This window comes from Micropterus dolomieu, linkage group LG01, assembly GCF_021292245.1.
Source record: "Micropterus dolomieu isolate WLL.071019.BEF.003 ecotype Adirondacks linkage group LG01, ASM2129224v1, whole genome shotgun sequence".
In the NCBI taxonomy this organism is placed as follows: domain Eukaryota; kingdom Metazoa; phylum Chordata; class Actinopteri; order Centrarchiformes; family Centrarchidae; genus Micropterus; species Micropterus dolomieu.
In genome coordinates, this window is record NC_060150.1 from 10,048,693 (window position 1) to 10,072,271 (window position 23,579).

General features: G+C 39.9%; 1 protein-coding gene across 3 annotated transcripts in view; it reads left to right on the forward strand.

The window, feature by feature from the left end:
* Positions 1–23,579, forward strand: part of LOC123974925 (interleukin-1 receptor accessory protein-like 1) — a 242,479-nt gene that overhangs the window by 81,244 nt on the left and 137,656 nt on the right. For all 3 annotated transcript variants that reach the window (XM_046055958.1, XM_046055964.1, XM_046055970.1), the window contains exons 3-4: positions 1,037–1,316; positions 20,560–20,746. In XM_046055958.1, the coding sequence (XP_045911914.1) occupies positions 1,037–1,316; positions 20,560–20,746 (467 nt within the window). The remainder of the gene's footprint in view (positions 1–1,036; positions 1,317–20,559; positions 20,747–23,579) is intronic.

Below are 23,579 nucleotides of genomic sequence, written 5' to 3' on the forward strand. Positions count from 1 at the left end.
ACAGGCCACAGATCAGTTATTTTCTTCCCATTTCTGAGTGAACCCCACACACAAATGTGTTGCTTGCTTGATACACAGGCAGTTGCTTACTGTACCTCTGTCATTCTTACACAACTCACTGTGTGAAAGTCTTCATCAGCTACTCAGGAGTTGGTATTGTCTGTGTGAGTTTCCACTGGTGAGCGATAACTTGGCAACGATGAAGTCTTATGTACACCCAATGATGGAAAATAAGTCTGAGAATCCAAGCCATCCCTTTGCCTGCTGTGCATGAATAATGCATGTATTATTCAATCCTATGACTGACAGTTGGTGGGCTTTATTAGATGTCTTAACAGGCAGACCCCTATTGCTCAGTCTAGCCATGTGCAGCAACGCAATATGAAACAAGCTACTTTTTCCATTTATATGACTGAAAACAGCATTTGAGGCCTGATGCTAGTCTGATAGCTTTAGGAAATTAATGCAGACTCACAGCAGCTTCTAATTTTCTCAGGTGAAATGAGTGCCATCTCTGCCATTTAAGCAGATATTGATGGTGGGTTATACACAGTTTATTGCCAGTAGACTCAATTTATGCATGAGATTGTGACACATGAGTCAAATATAAATACAGTACATGTTTGTAGGTGAAGGCAGGGGCAGGAAGAGAACAATGATGGAAGACAGCAGTTGATATGTTGGGTTTAACATTCAAAAGGTTATTGTGGTAATGAAACACTACCAGCATATTTACACATTATAAGGATTCTTGCTTGTCATTTTAAAATTGGCTGTGAATTAATTCAGGAACCCTTAGGAATTTGTATGTTAGAGGTGTGTATATGTACAGATAGCCTCAAAAAGGTGACATTGTAGAGATCAGTGATGCATGGAGGAAAAGAGTGTCTTGATTGACAGACTGATGCCAGCATTGAAAGTGGTCTTGTCATGGTTGCAACATGTGTTTTTCATGGTCTTGGTGCTGAAAAAACAATTAAAACCCTTTTCAAGTAACTCCTGTTTAATTTTCCCTTTCTCTGTCCTTTTCTTTCAGTGGAAGGCTGCACAGATTGGTCAGTGGACTACCTGAAATATAAGGTGCTTCTGGGGGAACCTGTACGGATTAAGTGCGCTTTATTCTATGGATATATCCGGGCCAACTACACCCATGCGCAGAGCGCAGGACTTAGCCTTATGTGGTACAAAAGTGCAGGACACGGGGATTTCGAGGAACCCATCAGTTTTGATGGCACAAGGATGAGCAAGGAGGAGGATGCCATATGGTTTCGACCAGCAGAGTTGGACGATGTAGGGTACTATTCTTGTGTATTGAGGTAAGTTCCTGTATTTTTGTTAACCAGCATTACCTGGGAACATACTGTACACAGCTCTCTTCATTGCAATCAAATGTAAAGTGTTGTTTTTATTGTTTTTTCCTTCAACTGGAGCAAGCATTTAAGAGGCACTCTTCCACCATTTTGAACTTCTTCTGCCAGCAGTATGTCAGTAAAATAGTAGGGGTACATAACATTTTCTGGAACCCTGTGGGCACAAGTAAAGCTATGTTAAAGTCCTCCCCTGCTGATTTCTAACAAAGTCTCTCATCTCCAGCCAAAAGAGCACTGGTCCTTGGTCCACAGAGCATCATCTAACAGTATGAGACCCCCTTTGCTTCGCTTTATATGCTAAATTATTTCTTTAGTCTCCTCTGGAGGACAATAAGCCATTAGGTGCAATTGGTAATTCCATAACTCTTGGGCTGTTACAAGTCCTTCTTTCTGAAAATGTGGAAGAACGAAGAGTGAGATGAAAGAGAATGGACAGTAATTCAGCACAGGAAGAATGAGTAACGGGAAAAGGCAGCTAATAGGAAAAAACTTACCGGGAACTTGTTTTATCTTCCTTTTCCATGTACCTGATGGTGGAGGTAGACAATTGTTTAATTTACGAGTTCTATAATGTGGCGAAATTTCTGTCTTCCTAACTCATGTTGGTTTTCATTAACATGGCTGTTGTCTGTGGCCAGTCAGAAATAAAATGTGATCCGATGCCTCAGATCACATTACAATTTATGTTTTTACAGGACAGAGTAGTCTTATCTTTTTAGAATTCAGAGTTTGTTTTTCAACCTAAACAAAATCATTTAGATAGGAATGTGTTACACTGACAAAAAAACGGGTGAACTCTTGAGCAGTTGAATTCAGCATAGGTCTTCTTGTATTTCACAAGCTTAATTCTAAGAGGTTTTGGCCATTACTATTCATCACCATTAGCACTCTCCCCTTTGCTGTGGCGGCCGCTGTGAATAGAAACGGGCAGCACCAGTCCAACAATTCTCTATTCAGCGACGCTGGCAGCATTTTCTGGAGGTAGACAATCAGTCAGCTCAGAGTTATTGTGTAATCACGCGGAAAGTAGAGCCATGAGATTTTATTTGGACGAGTACTGTTGCTTTGTCGCCAGTCTCTGCCATTCAGAACCAAATTAAGGGGCAACATCTATTTGCCCATCACGGGGAGAAATAACAATAGTTCTGAATACAGAGCACTTTTCCACCGAACAGGATTTATCTCGACAGGCATTTCATTGGACTATTGTTGCCTACAGTTGCTTTCTGCAGATTTTACATTGTAGACAGGGCAAGGAAGTTAAATTTTTAATACTTAACTTTCAAGTCAAATGTTTGCCACTCAGATGGCATATTTACCACTCTGATGTTTATTTACACAGATTTTCAGTGGTAATCAAAGCATCGGATGCAGCTTGGTGAAAGAAACACATGATATACCGATTAGCTCCAGCACAGTAAGACCCTGTAATGATGTGAAGATTCCTGAAGGCCCATCATGGGATTGTATGTAAGCCCATGATGGATTTTTTTTTTTTTAAAACAACATGTTTGCCATCATTAATAATCAATTAATTACTAAATAAAATCCCAGAGCCGAAGGTGGCAACAGTCCATCAAAACTCAAGATATTTAATTCAGAATGTTCTGACACAGAAAAAATGCAGAAAATTCTTATGCTGGAGGACCTTGAGACAAATGTTTCTTCTTTTGCTTGATCAAATACTTACATGATTATCTGACTTTTCCATTCATTTGGCCAAATTCATTTTCTCACATTTTTTGGTCACTTGGGGAAGACCTCTGCAACAAAAAATATTACACATGTTTGACTAATTAAGGCCTTGTGAAGTTGATATGAGTGACGTGTTTGAAAGCTGTTTCAGACATGGATGTTGATGAGTTGAGCCAAAACAGTAAAGTTGCAGAAAAAAAACAGTTAAATCAGGAGAGAATTCATCTGAGTGAATAATAATAATAGCCATCATGATGATGTGGTATTTAAAGGGGGTGGTGAAGCCATAGTGGTATAGAAAAACAGGGGGGCAGGAAGAGAGAGAGAGAGAGAGTGTTGTGATTGAATGAAGCATAAAGATTGTCTTCCTGGTACCACTTACGCTGAGCTTCATAACAATGAGCTGAAAGACACCAAAACAGTTTTTAGAGCTGGGTAGAATGCAGAGTCTGCAGAGTCAGGGGATAATACGTCACTACAAGTGACACCTTTCAGTTACACACTGTCAATTGAACAGTTGTTAATATAAAAATATTGATTAGGGCATCTGCAAAAAATTCCATGTTCTCCCTTTAAAACGTAAAGGTAAAAATATAACATTGGATTTCCTTGAAGTTAATCCACCAGTTGTGTTAATTTAACACCCTAAAGTACAAAAAATAAAAGGAGAAACATTCATTTGTCAAAAGGTGTTTACTCAGTTGTCAGTTTTGCAACAGTTGAGTAATAATAAATAAGCTGAATAATGTGCAGAATTGCACATGCTTTATTATATAGTAATAACTTGTTAACCTTTAGGTAAAGGGCGTTTTCTCTTGACTGGCTCATTAGTCAGTTCTATACAGCAGCATATGCTGGCTTTAACGGGGGAAGGGTCTGATCAAAAGGCTTGGGAGGATATTATTGTATTGAATCTTGTGTGTGTGTGTGCGTGTGTGTAAGTGTCACGTGTAGTTTAATGCAACGTTCTGAAGTGCATAGCAATGCATCAGAACTGACCACATGGGACCATCAAATCAGAATGATTTATAGTCCTGTATTACCATATACTGTGAGTCCTGTTGAGTGGAGCCATAATAATAAGGCCAAGGCTCAGTCCAAATGACTGGCAGAGCAATGGTTTCAAGGAAACCGCTTTATTATACCTCATATGAACTAAAACTAAATCTGTATGTGGTAGAAAATGTCTGAAAATGCCCCAAAATTACATACGTCACATGATGTTAATCAAAGGCAGAGGTTAAAGAGAGCCACTTCAAAGTACTTTGGCAGTAATAACACTTGAACTATTGCTTTTGAAGACTAAGCTATTAACCTTAAAATTGCTGCAGTATGAGGTCTGCACCGGCATTTGCTTTTGTGAAATTCTCCTTATTTTCCACTCGTGTTAAAAATTACAATTCCAATTTTACAACCACACAGCAGCTCATCGAGCTGTTATGTCTACGTGACTCATTTCAATTTCCAGTCATCACAGCCAAATCAGAGGATTGCTCTTCTCTTTTGTCTCAGCAGCGTGGGTCCTATAGATGATCAGCACTTGCATATGTTAACATATCACATTTGGATTAGGCTCTTGGCAGCTTTTTTTTTTTTTTTTTTGGGGGGGGGGGGATCCTCACCCTTTTCAAACATGAAGGGACCTAGGGAATTAGAGTGCTCAGTGGTGGAACGAATGAATCATAGCACAACAATAAATCATCTCTCACTGGATACATTTCATACTTGAGCATGTTCTAACAATTCAGTCCCAGTTACTATGGCTCCCGTGATGTTATTGTCTCAAAGCAAGTATTGATGGGGACTAATGTATCCAAGAATGTTGCTCATGAATATTGATGACATTCTTGTCTTCAGACCACATCAAGAAATTATCTTTTCATTGTCTTTTGTGATATTATTTATCGTTTACCTTTTCTCCATTTCCTGTTCAAGAATCAATGTTGTATAGTGAGGATTGAAGCTAATGCTTATGTTTATAATATCAATGATAAGAACATTTGGGTTTCCATGGAAATGCTTAAATTAGGATAATGTGTCTCCTACACAATCACACTACTGTTTATTTTCTTTAGGTGGCTTATTTAACAATTTTCCCTGTATATACAAAACTAAATGTAAATGTTATTGATTATGTTTCTCTGTTAAGAAAGCGGCAAGTGATGTCTTAAACACCTTGTATAATATTTCAGTATCATCTCTATAGGTACTTAGAACACATCTGGTTTGTTGGATGATTTTATCATTTTCTACATTTTTTAAACATAATTTTTACCATCACTGTAATATTTTGAAAATTCCTGTTTTTCTGACATCAGAATTGCATTTAAATCTTGTGACTTTAACCACAATTATCATAGTTTTAATTTAATATATTATACAGTATACTGATAGTTGTTCAGACCAAAGCATCATAAACAAATATATTGTACTTTTATTATATTATTTTGTGATATACTTTCTATTCTAGCCACTTGACAGTGAGTTTATGATTGTCATATGGAACCAGTAATATAGGGACTGTCAGTCTTTGTGTCCTGACCACAGGATCTCCTTATACGGGGGAAAAGATTTGTCTGCCACATTTGGATGGCATCCACATCAGGATGGCCGCAGTCAGTGGACGCACACTGCTGCAGCGTTATTGGCCGCTTCGGCCACTTAACCGCCATGAAACTTGGAGCCCAACGTGTTGTTGTTGAGCAAAATCCCATTGTCCCAAATAAATGATTCCAGCAAATTGTAGTTTGTAGTAAAAATATTATTATTATTATTATTATTATAATGTTATTTAAGTATTTGATTTACACATTGAAAGTAATTCCGTCCCATGCATACATATACATTAGCCACATTGTCAAAATATGTCTACTGAAAAAAACATTTCAATTTCAGTCATATCACCCAGGCCTTGTGAGGATTGAAGTTCAAGAAACTGTGTTGTTCTACCCAAGCCATTATTACTGCCAGGGTTACAAGTAAAGATAAAAAACAAGACAAAAGTGAATGTGTGTCGCCCCTGTTAAATAAAGCTTTGTGAAGTATAATAGAAATACAATTTGTGAGCAGCTTGGGCACCATGTGGTGCCATACAGATGATGACAGCCACATCTGCACTGCGATTAAAACACAAACATGTTAATAAGTTTTGCAGTTAGCAAAGTTTCAAGTCTGAAAAGCAGCTGGGGAAATGCGGGAACAGGGTGCAGATAAACACAATTATTTCCAAATCAGATGATCTAGTTTCAAGTACTTTCCTAATCAAGAGGCATGTTATTAACAGTGTTTGAGTCATCTTCCCTTCCTGTTTGTTCCTTGTTTCGAGATTTGTGTGTACAATACACAATACTGTGAAGTAGAGCCAACTCACAGCACTACAATTTAACATTTGTTTTAAACATTACACTAAATATGACATTAATAAATTGATTGTAGTGTGGACTTTTTTTGCAGTGTTTTTTGTAGATTCGATCATTATTTTGATTTTCGATGATGTACTCACACAAACAGATGCATACAATACACCTTTTTTCCCTCGTTTCATGTGTTGCATGGTGCCTTGTGACTTTACACTTGTGGCCTTCCTACATAAATACATACATAACATACACAGACACACATAAGGCAGTGTCGTCACATCTTTGTGTACTTGTTCAGCTGCACTTGAGGGTGTCAGAGGGCATCGTCTTATGTTAGCGCACACACACACACACACACAAACTTGACATGTCAGTTCTCTGCTCCCCTGAGACTAGCTGCTACTGACAGGAACCTAATGCGCTTCCAATCTGTATGTAAAAGAAAGAATGTCAACACATACTCACATGCACACACTAAACATTCTGAGCATGTATGCCTGTCTCTTTTAGTCTCCTACACACACACACACACACACAGAGCTACATGAATTATGGACATAGGATGAGACACCACTCAAGCCACATACGGTAAAGGACTGGAAGGGAGCACATGAGCCATGCTGTGTGCCAAATTGAGGTGTTTTAGATGCTATACCCTGAGGAGCTCTGTCTGTATGCAGAGCAAAAACATGTGCAGTGGCGGAGTGTGTCACTTACTGTAGGGCAACAGAAAACATACAGACACACACAGGCCATCCTGGTACTTCGAGGATAGTGCTAACTCCCTAGCCCTGCTGGCAGATCTCTGTAAGCCTATTAGTATGACAAAGTTGTTTATTCCTGCTATTTTATACCTTGCTGACAGCCGAGTAAAGCTGGTCTGGCTAACATCACAACATGAAAAAGGAAAAACATGGAGTAGATGTTGGGAAATGGCTCAACAGTGATCTCGAAGTATGTGATTTAGATCTGAAATTACAATAACTGGATGAGTGTATTTGATAGATATGATTTGGGTTGGATGAAATGATACACGTGTGTTCAGTTATTCAAATTTGCTGTCTTTCATTTGTAAGATCCTCATTATTTTTACAACTGGAATCAGAAGAAACTAAAAGAAAATGGCGAGCAACCATTAAAATGGTGCAGTCCGCTGTAAGTGAGTGGGTATTATTTTATAATCCATTTCATCCAGGTTTCAGTGCAGTGCCACAGCTCGCCTGACATTCACCCGAGCCTCTCACCGCCTGCTCACTCCCGAGTTCGTGCTGTTCGTGCTGCCTGGTCTCTCCATCCCCCCTCTCATCATAATTTAGCTCAGTTGCTTTGCCTTTTCTGCTCAAATGCAACATAAATTAGCAAGGCAAACTGATTTAATGGATGTCTGTTTCTGCATTGATATGATGACTGTTAAGTGGTTATGTGTGGGGTCTCAAGTACTAGTCTTTGTTGGTTTCAGTGTGGAACTCGTAGACTATGTACTATGTAGTGAATTTTGGGTGGAAAATGGCACATTTAAAATGGTGTGGGAAACCCCGGTAATATTCCCACTGCAACATCCACCAATGTGTCCCTAAGCAAGACACTTAACCCCTAGCTGCTCCAGAGGCATGTGACCTCTGGTATATACAGAAATTGTAAGTTACTTTGGGAAAAAACGTCAGCTTTATCGGGGCCCGAGTGGGCTGGGAACCCGCAAATGTAAGGCATCGCTGTTCCCAGTACCAGTGAAGAGCTGGGAACCCTATTGTAATCGTTCTCGTTTTATTATTATTATTATTATTATGATGTGTCCTGTTATCAGTTTCAGGTTTTTTTGTGACTGTTGCTTGTTCACTATCTGCACTATTGCATTGTGGGAAAAAGTGATATGACAGCAGCAGGTCAGACTAGGTAACTGCAATATAATTATTCAAAGGTCTTTAAATACCATGATGTTTCACAAGTCAACACACTCAGCAGTTATGGACGTACAAATGCCAAAGTGGACGCACACATCCACAGCAGATCAATTGCCATGGAAAGTGCAAGGATTACAGTGTCACATTAAGGACAGATGTAGCAACACAGGGAGGACCCCACTTTTTGGCAAGTAGTTGATGTTTCACCTTTGAACCTGTCCACTGGTGTTGGCATTCTGCCACTGTCCCAGGCTTATTAATGTGTTTCCTACATGCCCTGTAGTACCTGGGCTGTCACCAGCTAAGGACAATGGGAGGGCTAGATAACAAAGGAGTTACTGTGCATCTGTGTGTGCGTGTCCATTTGTTTATTGAAGCCTGAATCGCTGCTGTGAGTGCACCTCAACTGGCACCTGCGCACACACATAAACACCAGCAGCTCAAACAGAGAACACACACGCATTAAAAAAACACTTCCCACCCGTCCCAGACCGCAGCCATGTTGACCGTGTTAGTATTCGTGGGCAGGAGTGGCTGGTGATCTCTCAGGGAAGTGACAGTTAGAATGGGCCGTCTGGAACACTCTGTCATTCAGCCCGAGTCAGGACCTGTCCAATTGATCCGGCCCAGCTGTCAAAGCCAATGAGAGACGCTAGACTAAGGAGCAGCAGGGAAGGTTTGTGCTGCCAGGGGTTATGGATGACGTATAATATGAGGATGTTGTTTGTGTTATAAGCTACCTGGCAGGAGACAATCAGTTAGCTGTGGCTCTGTGGAATAGCTTCGCCGAGGATGGCTTTAACAATGGCACCCTGATGGATGTTTATTAATGGAGTTTATTTTTAAGTGCTTTGCAGTGCCAAGGCACATATGGATGAGGTTATGAAGTCAAAATGAAATGAGAAATTACTTTTTCATCCAATAATCTTACCAAACATAACAAATACCCTGCCCCCGACATCTGATTTAGAGGAAAATAATTGAAAGGTATTGGCCGTTCACGAAAGCTACAATTGCTGTTCTGTATATAGTCTGTAAACATGATAGCGGCTCTCTGAGACTGCACTGTGTTACTTGCCAAATGGTGGTTAGCAGGGAAAATGTTTACCATGTTCTCCATCTCAGTTTAGGAAGTTAGCATACTAATATTTACTAATTTGCACAAAACACAGAGGAGGCTAAGCTTCATCATTAGACTAATTACATTTTGACCTGCGGTGGTGCTAGAAGAAAAGTCATGGGATCATCAGGCATCAAGATACATTGCCATGAATGTCTGTACCTTGTTTAGGTCCAGTCCATCAAGTGGATGTGGAGATCTTTTAATGTATAATTGAAAGCTTTGAACTTCATGATGGCACTAAGGTCAAATTTAAGGCATCACAATGTTAGAATGTGTTCTCTGGGTAAAGCATACATTTCCATGTACATTAACCCAGTATTTGTTGAGATGTTGTCATAGACCAGAGTGGTGAACCAACAAACCAACATTGCCATCTCTAGAGCCTGACTACTAGCATGGCTAACAAACCACAAAGGTACGGTCATGTGTTTTATGTATCCGGCTGCAGCAGTTTGTGTGGAGAGGAAATAGAGGCTACAGTTAACATGAGCTGTGGTGGCCATACCAGCTAAACAGAAGCTTCACAAACTTTATCAACAGATCATCCAAAAAAGAAGTGCAGCACAGATACAACATTAATGAATGACAAGAGAAAAAAACATCTTCCACATTACTACCTTAAGAGGTTATAAAAGAGTTGGTGCCAAATCTCTGGCAGCAATTATTCACAGTACCCAGGTGGGGTTTTAGATAATTGTGTGATATGGATTTGCCAAGTTGCTTCATCCACCAGCCAGGGGTTATTGATGACGTTCCCCTATATTCAGTATTCTTTACACCTGTATAGAGAGACTGCTCTGTCGACACAGTGTTTGGACAGCCTTTTAGTTGGCTGTATGCGGTTCAGTAGAGGCTGTTCCAGCAGCCTTTGTGTGATGATGTATGGGCTGCTGTTTGGGCTTAGTCCACCTTTCACACTATGCTTTATTCAGCCGTGTGATGTGGTGGGCTGAACTTGGCCAGATATTCACTGTGGACGTCTGATGTTACAATGGCAGTGTCAAAGGAAGAGTCCACGTGAAACCATTTTGGGGTCAGGTGCTGGATAGTAATGGACTTTCATCTAGCACTCAAATGGAAATAAAATGTAGCCAAAATATTATTAATGTGTTTACAACTTTTAAGTCAATTGGTTTTTTTTATTTATTTTTTGCTGATCCCTAATCAGACTCCATTATTGCAAAAATGTAGGTATTAGAAACACTACAGCAAAAGGTCAGAAGCTTGAAAACAGAGTACAGATTAATATATTTTCATGTGTGCATTATTGTCGTGGTTCTCAGAGGTCCTTGAGAGGGTTCCAGGAGGTCCCCAGTAAAAAGGGTGATCATTTATTTTTATTATAATTCCATTCATAACTAACACATTGCTATTTCAGTCATGTATTTCATGCACTTTCTGTAATAAATAAATAATATAAAATCAAAAATCTTATCAGATGGGGGACCCTGGGACAAAATCTTATCAAACAGGGGTTCATGGTCTAATTTGTGACAGTTTAGGGGTCATGAAAATGTTTGCGAACCTCTGCTTTACTGTTTGTCAATGTCATCAACCCATGAATTGGTGAACTGCTAATAGGTGTAATTAATAAAGGGTATAATCTGAAGAACATATGTATATATGCTGTCTGGATAGTTATATTTTACCGTACATTAAGTTAATGGGATTCATGTTCATTTTAATAACAGCAACTGCATATATTCAGCATTTATGCCAAAATTATTTGCACTGATGCATTCAACCACAATTATTTCATAACCCAGTCCTTGATGCTTTTTCCAAAATGTGTACTTTTAGAGCCAGAAAACATGATTACGTTGTATAACATGAATCACATTATCTATAGCTGCAAAGCAATAAACAGCTCTACAGTATTTTCATTTCTCCATAGGTGCTGAGAAACACAAATTCATTACTTGTATAATGGCGGCTACAGTGTGTTTAATCGTCATAGGGTACTATTTATAATTCACCCACTGCCACCTGTGAAGCCTACGCTATAACTGTTGTGCTCTTCCATTCATGCAGTGCTTAACTTGGACATTCAGCATGTTAACTTATGTCTGCAGATATTTAGCATGCTGTGGAGGAATAATTCAGTTCCATAACATTGATCAGCATTTAACATATTTTGAAAAACCAGACGCACTTATTGGCTTGTACTGCCAATGTGTCACTGAGAGTTGGCAGCAAAAACTTGCTTACTTTCTGTGTTTAGATGTAAATTGTATTTTGAATATATTGTCATACATTCACATTAAGGATGGTGCATCCAGTAACGCAACAACGCAGGAACAATGCAGTAATAATATTACAGTTGCTTGGATTAGTAACTGTAATAGTATTACTGTTTTGGAAATAGTAATCTGTTACACTACTAGTTATGAGGAAAAGCCCAACACTGCCAACCATACACTAGAACAGGTGCACATGCTTGCGTAACCCAACAAAAAGTCTTATACTGTATTCTAGATATCTTATGTTTTCCATAATTATGCAAAAGAGTATTTAACTCTTTCATGGGACCAATCAAAAACAGAATACTTCAGTATACTGAATCTATATCAACTGTATTTATTCAGTTGCGCCGCGGAAGTGGCCAACATTTCTGATTTCTAACCAGACCTACACATACTCATTTTGATGTATGTTGGGTACTCTTTGTAGGAATTGGAATATAAATTTATTCCACCATGTGCCTGCATTACATTCTCAACCAATTTCATTGTATGCCCTTCACGCTCCTTCTGATTGGACATTTGTCCCATACTCGATTCCATTTGATTAAACCGAGCTCAAATGGCTCCTGGCTACATGGAGCAAAGGGAGAGAAGGTTGACCATGGAGGTTTTATACTGGGAGACCTCTTACCTCAAATCAATTGTCACAATCTGCATTACGACCCAAGACAATTAAGCAGAAAGTCCTATATGAACAAATTAAATTTATTTTCAGGATCATCTGATAATCTCAGACATACATGCAATGTACAAAGGGTTTTTATTCATTTCATTTGCGTTTTTAACATACCACAGAGTGTAAAATAACACCCAGGTTATGTATTTCCACATCCCTAACTGAGGGATCTTATTCAGTCACATCCTGATCGTTGCCTCCCAATATATCCACCCTCTTGGCTCTCCTGGTCCACACTGAGCAGAGGAAGTCATCAAACAAGATGCCAAACCATCGCTATCTGATAGCCAGGACACTGACCTTCTCTTCCTCATATCTGATGGTGGTTTTATCTGCCAGACAAATGTCAGAAATACCCTTCCCTAAACACAATCACTTTGGCACCACAGCCAACTTTTCCTCTTTCCTCCCTGCTCCCCCTCCCTTCCCCCTGGACTGTGAGCGGCGGAGCTCCAAGCGATATACTGCAGCTATCAGTCAAACCTTAAAATAGGAGAGAATCCACAGCTCACCTGATTCCTAAGGGTGAGAGTAGTTTAAAATTTCATAAAACTTCATTTAAATTCAATTGACACTGTATCTTGTAAAGCATTTGACAAAGTAATAATTTGCAAGTACCGGGTTGGACCCCCTTTTGCCTTCAGAACTGCCTCAGTTCTTCATGGCATACTTTAAACAAGGTGTTGGAAACTCCTCAGAGATCTTGGTCCATATTGACATGATAGCATCACGCAGTTGCTGTACAATTGTCGGCTGCTCATCCATTATGCAAATCTCCCGTTCCCTCACATCCCAAAGGTGCTCTATTAGACTGAGATCTGGTGACTGTGGAGACCACTGGAGTACAGGGAACTCATTGGCATGTTCAGGAAACCAGTTTGAGATTATTTGAGCTTTGTGACATGGTGCATTATCCTGCTGGAAATAGCCATCAGAAGATGGGTACACTGTGGTCATAAAGGCATGGACATGGTCAGCAACAATACTCAGGTAGGCTGTCGCGTTTAAACGATGCTCAGTTGGTTCTATGGGGCCCAAAGTGTGCCTAGAAAGTATCCCCCACACCATTACACCACCACCAGCAGCATGAACCGTTGATACAAGGCAGGATGGATCCATTCTTTTATGTTGTTTACAGCAGCGGAATTGAGACTCAGCAGACCAGGCAACATTTTTCCAATCTTCTATTGTTCAGTTTTGTGTGAATTGTAGCCTCAGTTTCCTGTTCTTAGCAGACAGGAGTGGCACCCGGTGCGATCTACTGCTGCTGTAGCCCATCTGCTTCAAGGTTCAACGTGTTGTGCGTTCAGAGATGGTATTTCCGCATACCTTGGTTGTAACGAGTGGTTATTTGAGTAACTGTTGCCTTTCTGTCATCTCGAACCAGTCTGCCCATTCTCCTCTGACCTCTGACATCAACAAGGCATTTTTGTCCACACAACTGCTGCTTACTGGATATTGTATCTTTTTTTGACCATTCTCTGTGAACACTAAAGAGGGTTGTGTGTGAAAATCCCAGTAGATCAGCAGGTTCTGAAATACTAAGACCAGCCCGTCTGGCACCAACAACCACCCCACGTTTAAAGTCACTTAAATCCCCTTTCTTCCCTATTCTGATGTTCGATTTGAACTTCAGCAAGTTGTCTTGACCACGTCTACATGCCTAAATGCATTGAGTTAATAAGCTATTGATAAGCTATTTGTGTTAACAAGCAATTGAAGATGTGTACCTAATAAAGTGGCAGGTGAGTGTATAACTCCACAAGGAATAAACATTCTGTGTTGCAATCAGTCAAAAAGAACTTATAGGATCATATGTTTCACTCTCATTTTACAGCCATCATTTTTGGCTGCAGCTACCTGCTCGCCACTAAACAGCAGCTAGATAAAGCGCTGATTAAGATTGTCGAGCATTTAGTAGCTAAAGACCAAGAAATTGTGTGTGGTCTCCACACAAGTAACTAAAATGTGGTCTTATTCATAAATTGTATCTTCTTAGCTGGCTAGTTGGCCACTCATAAACCTTTTATTTTTTAAGTAACTTGTGAAAAATGATTTTTTTTTTTTTTTACCGGTTGTAGGGAACATTTCTCCCTGACATCTCCCAAAGAAACCGCTTAGTTTGTCCAAAACATCCATTCAGACATTCAGCAGCAGAACAACACAGCCCTTTCATTCGTGGAACAACTGCGGCGGGGTTAAATGTTTTTGGTCCATACCCTCAGTGCAACAGCCCATTCCAGGAGCAGTATTGATAGTATGAGACGGTTTGTAGTTGATATGCAGAGCAGTATGGTTGCACATACATTACACCCAGAAGGCCTGGGGACCAATGAATAAGGTCATGGCAGAGTTAGAAGAGGATACAATGGAGACAAATTGTTTATGCTTGTTATGAAATCAGGTTGCTAGCATAACGATGAGTTGAGGGTGTTGTGGAATGGAAAATGAGTTCCCTGAAGGCATCGACTAGGAAATGACTGACTAATGCATTTGCACATAAGAAGTACTGCTGTCAGTTTGTGACACACAACTCAAGAGAGGAGGAATTCTCAGACTTGTTGGAGAATAAGTTCTCCGGGTTAATGTTGAATGTTTTTGCAGCTGTATATGTACCGCATTGTGTATATTTACAACAGTAGTTCTACAGGTGGGGTTTGAGGTCCTTCAGTGGGTTCCAGGGGGTCTTGAAAGATCTTCACTGGACATAACCCTAGTTAAAATACAGAGCAACCTGACTTATCGCTGTTTTGAAGGTCTTTTCAGAACCTTCTCTCCTCCTCTAACTATCTGGATGAAATTGCTGCACAATAAAAAATATTTTAATCTGTTTACCAAGTTGTGACTTAATGTCTTTATCCAAAAAAGGCTAAAAGGATGGAATGAAACCAGTCCTTGCTCAAGTTGTAAAACATGAACCAAGTTTTGTGATCAATTATATTTATCTATATATCCAAAACCATTCTTTGAGGATTCTGGGAAACAGTGGTAAAGGAACCTTTAGGTGTTTAAAAATTGCCTGGTGTTTATTTTTCAGAAAAAAACATGCTTATCTATGTGACTCATGTAATGGTAAAACATAACAGATGAGCTTTATATTATTTCAGCTCTGGAGTTCTACCAAATACTAAAAAGAGATCAAACCATCACTGTATTAATGTAATTTCCTTCAGCTTCAAGTTAAACTTCAACTCTAATAATCCCACCTTTATTGCTCAGAAACCAAAAATAGGCATTAAGATTAAAGTATGACATTTCACTGCTACACATAAACGGCCCCACACTGTAAATGAAGTTCTATTGAAGTTCTCCGGAGGCTGCTCTGTCTTTGTAGTTGATTACATATCACACAATGCAGCAATATGGCTTGTTTAGCTTTTATGTTGTGTTTGTACGTTGCTCTCTCATATTTGCGGACACCAGTGCGTAGACCAGTGCAGGCATGGGTTTTTCACAGTGTGGCAAAACAAACTAATCCGCAGAGGTGTAGGTTCCTCCCTGAGAAATTGTGTACTACAAGACAAGAGAGAAAAGGGCCGGTGGGGTGGGTGGAGACAGGGGCACAGTCACACCAGAAGCAGAGGGAGAGAGGGGGGGCGGTGGATTATAATTGAGGCTGGAGTCTTGTTCCTGCATAGCAGACAAGTGTCACACTCTTAGACAAAGGCTAAGTAGGAGCAAGTTGGCCCACAGTCAGATTTGGGGAGCCATGGTGCTTAATCATCCCGGGCTTGGTGCTAGAGTTGACAGGTGAGTTATGAGCGGGAGCTACAGGTAGGAGCTCCAGTCTTCCCACTGCTCACTATGACCTTCGCTCGGTCCATAAATAATAGGGACAATAAAATACTGATTTAGGATAACTGGGCCGCCCCTATGTTGATTCTAGGTTGATTTTGGCTTGGTGTAAACAGGGAGGGTAATACAAGACTACTGGGGGCTGATGTAATGCTCGTATTCTATTGGTTTACACTTGTTTCCAGAACTGTAAAACTGTAGTCCAGTCTCAGAGTCTACCTCAGTATCAAGACAACTTTCCTGACCTCTGAGACTTTTCTCAGCCTTGGTTCTGTCTTGGTCTCACCTACTATTTGAAGTCGACCAGACCTTTTCCTACCTGTCCAAAGCCATTGTCACATCTGTCTCTAATAGGACAGGGCACATCCAATCATGCCAGGCTGCATTAACTGTGCTCCCTCAGGAAAGATCTTAGCTGTTTTTACATCTGCCCTCCACATCCTGACGTCGGCTTTGTTGACATTCAGATCCAATCTCAGGTACATGCTGACTCAAGTGGCGGCAAGATGAATAGTACAAGTGATGTCACTCATATGCTTCGGCCTCTGCTGATGTGATTCCCTTCAGCTTTTGCTACACACTGGTACAAAGGGACAACTAATGGTTTGGTATGGGGTTTTTAGATAGTTGCGGCATGTCCAGACTCATTCTCCCACCAGATTTTAACCTAATTGAACACATATGGAAGACATTAGAGAGATGTGTTTGGCAAGCACTCTCTGCCACCATCATCACAACACCAAATGGAATATATTTTGATAGAATGGTTGGCTCTAAAACATATTATGTTGTTTTTTTCATGTCATCCATCCTCATCTGTACATGTGCTTGACAATACATGTACTGACAGCAGTGTAGCCAGACTTAATTTTAACTCCACTCACTACAAATCATTTAACATTCATATAAAGACTTACATATTATTAAAGGACTTATTTTTGTGATTTTTAAAAAGGCTTGTTTTGGACAATTTAAACTGGCCATGAAAATTAAGAATCCAACTACAGTTAGGTGCTTAGCTACAATGCTGTATACCGTAGACAGACACACACACGAGTACAGATCCAGTGTGCTTCTAAGGGACACAGTAATGATTTGGCAGATGTTAGCAATTGCTCTAATGAGCCTGATGCCCTGATTACAGTAGGAATATTTCTGTGATGTTTAAAAAAATGCAGTGATGGAAGATGTGCCTGGTTGGAAGAAGACAAACATTGAAACTGCCAATGAGTCAGTTGGGATGCTGCCATATTTACAGTCTTCTCAAAATAGTTATCTTGTAGACATAGCATTAAAAAATAGTTTAGGTAGCATTGGTAAGATAAAAGGAGAATCAAAGCCATACCAAATGAATTTCTGTTATTTTATTACAAAATGATTTGTATCTGTATCTTAATGTTACTGTACAGCATAGGTCCACGCGCTGTATTAAGGGTTAATATTTGTGATAGGTTCATTTCACTCCCCTGTCACAACATTCTGCCGAGGTAACCTCCTATCAGACTTTGGACATCCCGCCTTGTGATGTTCTCTTCTTTCTCTGAGAACCTTGTTGTCAGTTGAAAGTAAACTGTAATGAGTTATCAGCAATTATTTCATCATCAAATTTCTATTAGAGAGGAGTTATTTTAATTAAGAGATCCATTAATTTAGTTCATTAATTTCCCCACAGGTGCCATGGATTCTCAGGAGAATTTCAAATCAATTCTGCTGTCTATTATTTAATATCAGAGCGAACAGTTGCTGAGTTAAAGGGCAGGTTCCATCTTGTTTCATCCTCTGGCGGGGTAAATTCATTGATAGTCAATAAAATAAAATATATAGAAATATTTGAAGATGAATGGTTTTGGTTGGGAGGGATCTAACTATACTACCGTAAATTAACCCGGGATTGTGACAAATGCTATATCCCATGAGTATCTTGCAGTAAGTAGAGACTGCAGTGTTTTTCCATTATATGACAATCATAACCATTTCACTCCTAACTGAGTATTGCACATAATTTCACTGCATTTGTGGCACATTGCAGCTCAAGTCCTCTGCCTGCCCTCCAGCTGTGTACAGTAACTGTCAGCCTGACACTTCTCTCAGTTGATATATGCAGGATGCTATCTATCATTGCCACGACATTGCATATCCCCTTCAGTTTGACACATTTGACAGACACTCTTGCCCCTTAATGCCATGGTATCACTTGTTATCACTATATCTGCAGTACGCAGAGGGTTCCACGAGCGTTGAATGCTCAGTGCGTAGAATACAGTGAAGTCCATGGTGTGTAGCGGTAGGATAATTTCCCTGCTTATTTCTTTGGATAAGCTTCATGAATGTTATACCTGCTGAGTGAAATGTCAAGAGATCACCTGGCTTTTCAGGCTCAAAAGGCATTGTGATGGATGTGAAAGACATCGTAGGACAAAGTGTTGGCCCAAACCATCACTCATGCGGAGCAGATGACACAATTCTCTCTCTCTCTCTCTCTCTCTTTTCCAGTGGGCGAGTTTATCAGTGCTGCCCAGAATATTTAACAGGGAAGAGAGCGCACCCGTGGGATCTCATTTGCACAGGTGTCCATCTGGTAGAAGTTGTCTGAAATAATCTCCACATCATGTCACATTTGCATCACGAAAATGGCACACTAACTGTAAGCGGAGCGCACGGCACTGGCCGGTTCGAAGGGCGAGGGATTGTTTGCCGACACTGTAGCGAAGACCAGTGTGTGTTGTACTAATCCACGAGGCAGCTAATGCTGCGCAATTATGTAAGGATTTAACATGTTTGTAATTGTTTGTTGGTTCAGCTCAATTTGTGTAACCAGCTTTAGTTAGAAAATTAGCAATGAGATTTTCCTAAACACTGCCAATTTGCTTGGTCTTTTAACCAGGAGGGATTTGCTGCAGTCAGGCCAGAGTACTTGTCAATTGTGACAGTCTTATTAGCCAGTTGGCCAAAGAAAGGTGCTCTTATTGAATTCATTGATCAAGGACCTTTGCTTCTGTTCCGCTCCCTAAAATAGCACAACTTTCACAGTGAGTCAATATGTTCATTGATTCCCATGTTCTCTTAAGAATTACTCAAGCAGCAGATCCAATCTCAAAATCGCTGTCCCATTAATGACCCAAACAGAGAAGCTGTAAATGCTTACCAGCTGTATCTCTTCCTCTCTTGTGGCTGTGGAACTTCCCTCTCCTGGGAGGCAGGAGTAGATCTGATCATGATCCCTACAAGTTTCTGCATGTACACATGAGGGGGCCCAGCCAGATTGGTTTAGTTTTTATGAGGCATGCGTTCCAATAGAGGGGCAACACAAATCCACTGAAGGTATACTGCAGTGCCTAGCAGTAAAATGAAATGTTTACTCCACCGTGGATGAATATTCTCTAGTATCTGTGAGTTCAGGCGAGCATGTAGTCTCCAAACATTACACCCCCAGTGGCTTGCATTATAAATTCTCTTCTTTATGTATATGACCTGAGCAACTACAATACATCAGTTGTACAAGTAATTTTCTGCTAGCTCGCACTGCATCTGCCTAACATGTGAAAACAAAAGGCTTCAAGGTTAATCTTCAAGTGCTGTTGTCATTCAGAGCTTCATATAAACACCCATGTCTCTGATACGTGTACACATGTGGAAACCAGTGGTTCTCAAAGTGGGGTCCTTGAGGGTTTTCTAGGGGGTCAACAGCAAAAAGTGGAATAATTTATTTTTGGCATAATTCCATCCATAAGTAACACAATGACAGAATGTATGACTACTTGGGTTACAGGTTTCATACATTTCTGTAATAAAAGATTGTGTCAGTTTCGGGGTCCTTGATGTGAAAAAGTTTGAAAATCACTGGTGTACACTATGTATACAGTATATACTGTATACACACACACACACACACACAAACTTGAAGTTATCCATTTGTAATTTAGAGAGGTAGGCTTGTCATGCATTATTAGTATTCATACATGAATTGATGAGAAAATATTGTAAGAAACTGTAATTGTCCAGATTGAGGGTCCAAATTGGAGACAATGATTCAACATTCAGCATTAATGAAAATCTTCGCCTAAAGAAAGTGATAAAATGTGAAGATGAAGATATCTTCAACCAAGTCCAGTTGCCCTTGACTTTAACCTTCGTTGGATAACTGTGACCTGGATGACTGAGAATCTTCATAGACAAGATGATGAATTGCATTTCCACAGGAAGGTTTCTTTTTCTTTTCCCCTCTGCTGCATTTAGTGATTCACATGGAATCTAATGAATGAGCCTCGTGGAGATTTTGATATGTGAATCCAGAGATGGGTTGCTGGCAGATCTTCTTTGCTGCATCTGGCAAGACTTCAGTATCATACAAAGTCATTTCTTTCTCCGTCTGATTCATTAACTTTGTGTTTTTGCAGGAACTCCACATACTGCATGAAGGTATCCATGTCTCTCACAGTGGCGGAGAATGACACAGACCTCTGCTACAACTCCAAAATGAGGTTCTTTGAAAAGGCAGAACTAAGTAAAAGCAAAGACATCACCTGCCCAGGTATAGAGGATTATATACAGCCAGGAGTGGAGCCTGTACTTGTGTGGTACAAGGTAAGATATACTCTTTTTATTTGCTGTTTTCACAAATAATCATGACTGATTTCATTTCTTTTGGAGAGGTACAAGATACAGTCTAAAAAAAGACCTTTGTCTGCCACCTAAAACACATCACACACATTTAGAAATTAGAAATAGAACCTTTCAATTAAAATTAAAAAGCTATTTTATAGGAAGTTTTTTTAAGAAGAAGAAGAAGAACCTAGTTAAGGTCAGCTATATTCAGATCTAATTAGCTTCATATACCATACCTTCTCTAATTTCTAAAACAGACAAAAATAAGTCAGGTCACCATATACATACCCATCTCTCCATTCGTTTCCTGTGTTTTGAACTTAAACTTTCTCTTCCTCCTCACGGAGAGTTGAGACGCCCACAGTGTAACTGAACCAGTCGGACCGACAGGCCACTTTGACGGAGCTGTTAGGTGAAGCTCGGGGACCAATTCATCAAACGTGAAAGTGCGCTGGATTAGGTGGCCACATCACTTCTTCGGTTTCCCACTGAATCAAATTAAAATAGCAGATAATGACTGTGGGCTCCACACCCTCCAGTTATTGGCTCTCACTTTGTCAGTGGGGGCTGATTGAATTCTGGGAGAGCTGTCTTGGATCGCAGTTCGAAACCAAACCCACATTGCCCCAGTTTTTTTTGCCTCAGGTGTTCTGTGGCCCAAAATCTGAAAAGCCTTGGTTATTTCCAGAAGTCCATACTTATTTTACTTATTTATTTCATACTCACTACCTATGTGACAGTATGCTCTAGAAATATAGAATAAAAGTTGTCAATCCATGTTATACCTTAGATGGTGTTGTGTGGTGTCCCCTGGGTCCTAGTTCAGAGTTTTTCTTTGTGATGTTTTAATCTTTTGTAATGTTTCACAATCATCACTTAAAAAACACCAGTAGCCTTCCAAGTGTTTAACACTAAACACTAAATTACTCAACCTTTTTTTATAAAAAGCATTAAAATTTTCTATTCAAAGCTTAAAAGCTACTAATGTAAACATCACAGAACCATGGCAAAGACCTTATAGGCAAGTCATGCCACTCGGCCGCCATCTTGGCAACGCCTCCAGTCAGCTATTTCGGACTAACAAGACCAGGCTCCTATCTGAGTGAATGGAGAGAGAGCCAGAACTGCACTTTCACTGGTCACCAGGACATAAAAACTACATGAATAGAATCAGCAATAAACTCTGATAAAAATCGCTGAAAAAGTTTGACGACTTTGCCTCAAAATAAGGTTTAAAGGCAGACCCATACGTCAGTGGAACCACATGATTGGCAGAAATATGTTTCCTGCTTTGGCTGTTAAAAGCAGGCAATTGGCTTTCTAGCGGGTAAGCCGCCATCTTTGCCCTTACGGGCTTTCCCCATAGAATTGGACTGGATGTGATTGAGTGGCATGTCTCCTCTAAAATGTCTCTGATCATGGTTAACCTGTACTATTACATGTATAAGCATGTATTTTTGTTGTTTTACAGCAAACCTACTAAAATATGAATCATTAGACATACTGGTTCCCACACTTCTTGTCCACATTTGTACCAAATTTCAGTATTAAGGCAACTAGTAAGTACTGGACCTAGGCGTCCTTTCATGTGTTAAACCTATCTGAAACCTCTTCAAAATGGCTAAAATGTGCTTTTCAATATTTCAAGAAATGTTTTTATTTTAACAGATAATGTCTTTGAGCTAATGACAAACACATTCACAACTACAGAATTAAGAAAAAGGCTGTGTGGATATGTATGTAACACTGTGATTGCACTGTGAAACCTTACTTTATGGATTGTCTTATATAGATGGGTTTCTGTGCAACGTCTGAGATGCGTGCGCAACCAGGGAGCAGTAAGTGAGCACTCGGTCTTCGCAGCGCATCAGTTTATAGAGTATATCTAGCTGCAGTGTTGGGCAAATTGTAATGAGTTAATTTTTACTTATTACTCATTTAAAAAGTTACAATATTACTTTACTTATTACTGGGTATTAAAACTAAATTGTCACGTTACTCGTTAAGTTACAATTATTTTCAGCCACCGCACCCGATCCTTAAAAGTGACGGGAAACCTGTTCAGCAGTGCATTTTAGAAATGAACTTTACTGGAACAATAATTAACCTGAGGAGTCAACAACCAGCTGAGATGAAAACACTGCAGCCTCCCAGAACAAAGGATGCTGTACCATATAGGTTATGGATATAGGCTATTTAAAAATAATAAAAAACAAAACAGGTCCCTCCCAACATTTTTTGCTAATCATGTATTCATAACAGCGTCAATGAGTATGATTTTTACGAAGCATATAACGTTTTTTAACGCCACTGTCTGAGATTAAAAAAGACAAGCAAGTGTCTCGACTTCAGAACTATTGTTACTGTTTTGCACATGCATTTATAAGAGAAGTATTCAGTGCTTTTACAAAACACAAAACGTTGATAAACACCACTCTCCCCTGCCGAGTGGATGCATCACTGGCAGTAGCTGCCGTAGTTTCTTTCTACAGGCTGTTTCACGTTGCTGTGCTGCTTTAGGAGATGCTTCAATACAAAATTGTTTGTGGTTGTTATCATTTTGCTGGTCGCGCAAAGTTTACAACGGAAGACAATGTTCTCTCTGATGGTGAATTTGATTATGACACAGCTAGGACAAATGGCAGTACTTACAGCTGTGGAAAGAACACCTCTCTCCCTCGTTCTCCAATAGCCTTTTGGCTAGCAGCTGACTTGAACAACATAACCTCCGGCTTCGCTAACCTCCAGCGTGGTCGATTAATATTCATAATGAAACACAAACAAACAGATCCAACTCTGAAATGGCAGTTTA